Source organism: Habropoda laboriosa, unplaced genomic scaffold (assembly GCF_001263275.1).
Source record: "Habropoda laboriosa isolate 0110345459 unplaced genomic scaffold, ASM126327v1 scaffold52, whole genome shotgun sequence".
NCBI lineage: Eukaryota > Metazoa > Arthropoda > Insecta > Hymenoptera > Apidae > Habropoda > Habropoda laboriosa.
The window spans coordinates 830,225-837,234 of NW_017100169.1; the positions used below are offsets into that span (position 1 = coordinate 830,225).

Consider the following 7,010-nt stretch of genomic DNA (forward strand, 5'->3'; position numbering starts at 1 on the left):
GGCGAACAATTAATGAAGACAGAGAGCAGATTTATGGACATCTTCACTATAGTGAAATATAGAATATATTTAATATTTAAATAAAGTAGTACAGTTTATTTCTACGTCAGTTTTGAAAAATTTCAAAGAAGATCCGACTTGCAACCTTTCCTACAGCAAAATGACCTCCGAGTGCAATGGGTTAATGTAGCATTTTTATAAAGTTACTCTTCACTGTGTCTCCAATGTTCCAGCTACTAATAAGGATTATTTCTCTGTTTCAGAACTCGTACATCCAAAGAAACAGCCATCTCCACCTCCCACCCCCGGGTCTGCTAAAAAACGCCTGTTAAAAGTAACGAGAATAATTCAGACGTCGAATAAAAGAATTTTCCAATAGGTGTTCCATTGGGAAAAACACTGACACGTATAAATGAAAGCGCGTAACGCGTCGTATAGGTGTTTCCGCGACCCTCATCCGCCGCGAGCGGAATTGCCAGCGTAAGAGCCGATAATGGGGCTAAGATCGAGGAATTAGTCGGGTCACGATCGATCCCGTGCGCGTTTCACTAGCTCTCGAAGATGCCCGAGGAGGATTCGTAGGCTCGAGTCGCTGCTCGCCTTGCTGCTCCTGCTAATCCCACCTGGAGGTTAATTAAAGTCGATGATCGGGTCTAATGGTAAGCGTTCCAGCGTCAGCAGAAATACAGACCGACCGATTCACCCTTGTTCTCCCTTCTCGAAGCCTTTATATAAAATAATTCGAAACGTGGCGAACAGTCGGGTAGAAAGTAGGATAAGTATCACTGTGAAGTTCCTTAGGTCTGTTTTTTGTCGAAATTACAGTCATTTCGACAATTTCAGAGTGGCTATTTGAATGTAATATCGCAAGGACGAATATTCAACTGCAAAGTAGTTCAAATCAACCGTGGTGTCAGACACTTTTTAGCGTATAATTGTAATTCAAGATACCGAGCAATAACTCGTACTTCATCACGCACTTTAATTTCACCAACTTCTTCGGTGCTGTAGTAAGATTTAAAAGCATCCAGTGACAAATATCTCCGACCCATACGCTTAATCTTCAGCAGAAAAACAACTTCGAAAAAGCTACGACTTGAGTAGAACTCCCGCAAAGTAGATACTGTCTACCGCTGGCCACGTCTACCAAACCGTCGACCTATATCACTGCCACTACTTGCACGGAGAGAAACGATGATCGAATTCGATGACGTCGTTTCCTAGATCCACTGGGTCGTTCTCTACGGCTTTCAGATATCCCTGTGGAACGGTCGAAAATCTTCCAGATAGATTCGAGAAGAAAGATTCGAGCGTGGCCTGATAAGCGGCGGTCGTATCAGCGTCGAAAGCCGTGCGCCTGAAACAGCTTATCTCCTTCTTCCTGCTCTTCTACGCTGGCGCACGGATGACGAAGAGTACGTGATCCAGTTAGACGACACTGAACTCTAGCTTCCCACACCTCCATTCTCCACCCTTCTCGAGACTGATAAGTACTGATTTCCATAATGGTTCCATGTACGAGTACGCTCGCTCTCCTGCCAGCCTCGGGCCACTTTCCGCCGCCTTATCGAACCCCTTAGACTGGCAACCCGATCGATACGAGATTGATTCCCGGTTGATTTACGGCCCTGTTAAATATTCATCGCGATCAACAGGAATTAAGATCGTTCAATTACCGGTACGCGTGGAGAGAATCTTCTCGGAGTGAAAATAGAAGCTGCTCCCTTTTCAGTTTTAGACGAGACGCTTCTCGTCCTTATCTTTAGGAGAAATAGTAGCATGGAAATTAGGACACCGTTTCGTGTCCAGGACAAGAATTGCTCTTTGGTAGCAAGAAACCACTGGCTCGTAATTCTTACTGTCTCCTAGAAGGGAGCTAGAATATCCTTTCTATCCCCGTGTCTTTCTCTCCTCTAAAGCGATGTTACGCTTCTTTGCCACTTACGAACAGCGTTGGAAACCTTCTTGCGATTACTCGTGAATCGGGTTCGATTTTCGAATATCTTTTGACGTCTAAATTGGATACTTTGACGGTGATATCTGTCATTTCCACGGGGGAATATCCTTCGCACCGTAGTTTCTCCTACTTCTCACGTGGCCTCTGTGCACACGCACGTATCAGCGACACCCGTTACGCTTTATCTCGCATCAAAGTGCGATGAAAATTTCCGGCGCGAGATGAGAATTTGAAACGAGGTGGAAGATGAATAGGATTCTCCCGCGGGATTATTTTTCTGATGCAGAGGCGAGTGTCTGGCATTTCGAAATTCCCCCTAGGAACTTCGTGAAACGCGTCAGACCGTCCTCGCATTTAACCACCGTCGAATCAAACGAAGTTTGCCAAACGAACTTTCCCCTCTCTACGTCGAATCAGATTTCGATTTTTCACCGAACCGGGGACCCTTGCCGCGACGTGTCTCCTCTTCGATATCACCTGTTGCAGGACACCCTGTGTCCTGAAAAATCAATCGCGGACGTGTAGAAAGGCTTAGGAGAAGGGAGGCAATTTTGACGGAGGAAAAAAAATCTGGATGCGAAAAGAGATGCCTGCGAGTCTAACTTTGCGAGAGTATCGATTTATCGGGAGACGACGGTCTGTAGGCGGAAGCAACAGAGAATAGAGGAAGCAGCACATCCGGGGTGACGTCTGAACCGGTTGCTACTGAAATTTCAGGGAAAACCGCAAGCTCGCGTCGGGCTGACGCGCAGTTAGCGCTCGAACAGGCCTAAATGAAGAGCGATCGTCGCGGGGACAGGTGATCGATAGCGATTGTGCGAGCAGCGTACGAGTGAGGCTGTGTGTGTGCGTGTGTGTGCGTGTACGCGCGCGCTCGCTCACTCGCTCGTGTGATCCCTGGGTAATCGTGGCGGTGACGCGTGGGGGCAGGGACGGAGAGGAGCAAGATGGAACTCTTCCTGATTCTCGTCTGTCTGATCGCGCCGCCCACCCTCTCGCTCTCGATCAAGAGCCAACTGAATCCACGGATCGTTCAGACACGGTACGGGAAGGTGCAGGGTGTTATACGATCCTTCGAATACGCAAAGTTCCTCAAGCCGATCGACGTCTACCTGGGGATACCGTATGCCACCCCACCGATCGGTGGCAACCGATTTTCACCGACCAGGGCGCCCAGTCCGTGGGAGAAAGTCAGGTGAGCCATGATATAGCGCTTTGTTCTATCTGATTGCACGAGTTATGTAATGGGATAAAGATTGATAAAATGGAATACTGTCTTGGGAGAGGTAACCTTGGATTGGAACCAGCAGGATATTGATTTGTCAAATTTTTTCAAATTTAAGTGTTTCGATGATTTTGTGCAGAATTTTTTAAATGTTTTGACGGGGTACACCACCTTGAGGCATTTAACGCTAACAATAAAGATCATATTTTTCCGAAAGGAATACAGATGATTGTGAATTTAACCCTTCGCACTCGGAGGTCATTTTGCTATAGAAAAGATACCAAATTGGATCTTTGACACTTTTTAAAACTAACATGGAAATAAACTGTGCTATTTTATTTCAATATTCAATGTATTCTCTATTTCACTATGGTGAACAAATTTATGGAAGCCCATAGATCTGCTCTCGGTCTTGATTAATTATCTGCCAAGTGAGAATTATTTAATGTCGCTTCTCAGTCGCCACTCGATTGCAAAGGGTTAAAATAGGAAATAACGCAGGAAATAGCTTGTGGATAATAATGAAAAGAAATTATATATCAAATTTTAAAACCGGTCATTTGACCGGGCATGATATGGTTAGTGTTAAGAATAGGCAATGTTTGGGAAATTTTTTCAAAGGTAAATACTAAATTTTGTAACGTTTTCACGTTTTAGAAATTGTAGATAAATGCTGAAAGTTGCATGTACATTCTCAGGGAAAGTGAGAACTCTTCATTCAGTAGTTACCTGTGAATAATGTCCCCAAACTTTTACCTATTTTTAGACGCCTGAGGGTGATACATTCTCTTAGCTATTCGAAAATTACACCGAATTTGAGAGATCCTAACGCAACATTTGATAGTCTGAAAGAACAGATTATCATGTCAGGATTAATAGTGTTATAACAAAATTTCATATCTAAAATTTTTCGCTACTTTTCAAAAGTGTCAGGGCCACGTGCAAATTTGACAGTGAAGCGTCTATGGACAATCTGCAGGAAAGGCCTCTGTGCTCTAGATTGAGAAATGTTTGTGCAAAACTTTCCCTGCAGATGTGCCTGTTTCGTGTTTCACTTGGGACACAATACAATAGGATAATTGATAGCATGGAATATTAATTGGAGATGTGGAACAAGGTCTAAAGTAGCATGGATTGAGTAGGAACTGGGAATTTTGTACGGCGAACATTAAACAGAAAGCTACAGCAAGATTTAAGGAAACTGATTGACGTATAAACCGATTGAATACAGACAAAGACAGGGTTCTCAAGGTTTAATTAGTTTTTCAGTATATGGAAGCATTCTTTTCTAGAATTTTATACGTGGGGATACTGAGACATTTAATTTGAAATTTTACATTCATTGTATCGAGATTCATGGAAGTTTCGACTTTCAGGAAACATTCCTTAAACCAGGATCCTTTTAATCCATAAATCCTTTGGTGTATTATGGCATACATAACCGGCGAAGTTATGTCAAGCTGCTCCTTTGAAATTCGTCCAACTATTCGCGCGGCCTTTCATACGCGCCGGCCTGTCATTCTGCACGGGCGAGATAAAAATATACTTAAACTTCTCGGTAGAATTCACTCAAACGTCGGTGAAACAATTTTCAACTGCTCCATTGCGGACATGAGGGAAGAAACGGTGAAGGAGAAAAGAAGAGGAAGAAACGTGTGAAATTCTCAGACCAACACTGTTCCCCATATTCTCGAATACACACCCTTCCGAATGTTCCACAGAGGCTGGTGATTCTTTCGCTTCGCCAAGAACTCGACTGTATACGCTCCATGCTAGCGAAGCAAAAACGGAAACACAATTATACACGACCTTAATCTCCATACATTACGGTGAAACCGGTTGGGACAAAGGTGCTGGTAACGCCATACAGTTGGAACACGTAATTAACTAAACATCCAGCACTCGTTGGCGATTCGTTGTCAAGAACAGACCACCAGCTAACCACATTTTTCCAACTTCTAAAACCCAAGAGTGCTCTGCAGTAAATTCGAATTTAGTTCGTGGATCCCCTGTTTCTTAGGATCTCAATTTCAAAAGGGCCTCATTATTCAGTGACTCTAAAGTTCCACGGATCCCAATTTTTCGACGATCTCAAATTTAGAAATCTTCATTTTCGAGAGACCTCAAAGTTTCAGAGATCTAAATTGTCCAGATATCTCAAACTTCCGAAGTTCAAAAATTTCCAGGGATCTCAAAGTTCTAGAGATCCCAATTTTCCAGTGACCTCAAAGTTCTAGAGACTCTACTTTCCAAATATCTCAAACTTCTAGAGATCTCAAACTTCCAAAGATCCCAGTTTTCCAGAGAACTCAATCTTTCAAATATCCAAAATTTCCAGAGATTTCATAGTTTCAAAGATCTAAATTGTCCAAATATCTCAAACTTCCAAAGCTCAAAAATTTCCAGGGATTCCAAAGTTCTAGAGATCCCAATTTTCCAGTAACCTCAAAGTTCTAGAGACCATACTTTCCAAATATCTCAAACTTCTAGAGATCTCCAACTTCCAAAGATCCCAGTTTTCCAGAGACCTCAATCTTTCAAACATCCAAAATTTCCAGGGATTTCATAGTTTCAAAGATCTAAATTGTCCAAATATCTCAAACTTCCAAAGCTCAAAAATTTCCAGGGATCCCAAAGTTCTAGAGATCCCAATTTTCCAGTGACCTCAAAGTTCTAGAGACAATTTTCCAAATATCTGAAACTTTCAGAGATACAAAATTTCCTGGGATCTCATAGTTTCCGAGATTTCAATGCTCCAGATATCCGAATATTCCAGGGATTCTCATTTTCCAGGGGTTCCAATATTTCAGGGATTCTCATTTTCCAGGAATCTCAATATTCCAAGTATTTTCATTTTTTAGGAATCCCAATTTTCCAGTGACCTCAAAGTTATAGAGATCCCAATTTTCCAGTGACCTCAATGTTCTAGAGTCGCTATTTTCCAAATATGTCAAACTTCCAGAGATCTGAAGCTTTCAGAGATACAAAATTTCCAGGAATCTCATAGTTTCAGAGTTTTCAATGTTCCAGATATCCGAATATTCCAGGTATTCTCATTTTCCAGGGGTTCCAATATTCCAAGTATTCTCACTTTTTAGAAATCCGAATTTTCTATGGATCTTCATTTTACAGAAGACCCAATTTTCCAATCATCCCCTTATTTCTAAGTCTTTCTTCCGTCAAGGATTTCTGTTCAATTTTCCAATGAAGTTTTCCAGTATCACAAAGAGCATGTACTGTATTATTGGTAATTAGATCATTCATTAACCTGCGTAATCTGCCGAGAATCGGACGATCGAACATTCGTCTCTAACACGCACAACTACATTAAAGCAAATCCCTCTTTCCAGATTATCGGACTCTGTCGGTCCAGTCTGCCCCCAAAAGCTGCCCGACATCTCGAATGAGCAGGAAGCTCTGGAGCGTATGCCAAAAGGCCGTCTCGAGTATTTGAAGAGGCTATTACCCCATCTACGGAATCAAAGCGAGGATTGTCTCTACTTGAATATCTACGCACCGGCCATGGGTGAGTGATTATAGTCATTTTTCTTCGAAAAAGGAATTAACCAGGTCACGAGATTAATCTCTCTACTTGAAGTACGTCTACGTATTGAAATACATGTGGAGGATCCTTGTGAGAATATCACGGGTGGGTAATAAATAGCTGAAAGTAAAATTAATTAGAATTTAAATTAAAAATTATTAATCAGAAATTTCGAACAAGTAAAAAATTGAGGGAAATGAGGTGGCAAACATTCTGCAAATAATTTTATGTCTTTCTAGCATTTTATAATATTCTACCTATTAACTTCGTTCCATTTCACATCG

The 7,010-nt window shown here is 42.0% G+C and overlaps 1 protein-coding gene across 1 annotated transcript; it reads left to right on the top strand.

Moving 5' to 3' along the window:
• Positions 1-2,904: 2,904 nt before the first annotated feature.
• On the top strand, positions 2,905-6,716 carry LOC108578670 (neuroligin-4, Y-linked-like). Its single transcript, XM_017942044.1, has 2 exons — positions 2,905-3,152; positions 6,533-6,716. The coding sequence occupies exons 1-2, from the start codon at positions 2,905-2,907 to the stop codon at positions 6,714-6,716; spliced, it is 432 nt and encodes a 143-aa protein (XP_017797533.1).
• Positions 6,717-7,010: the final 294 nt, after the last annotated feature.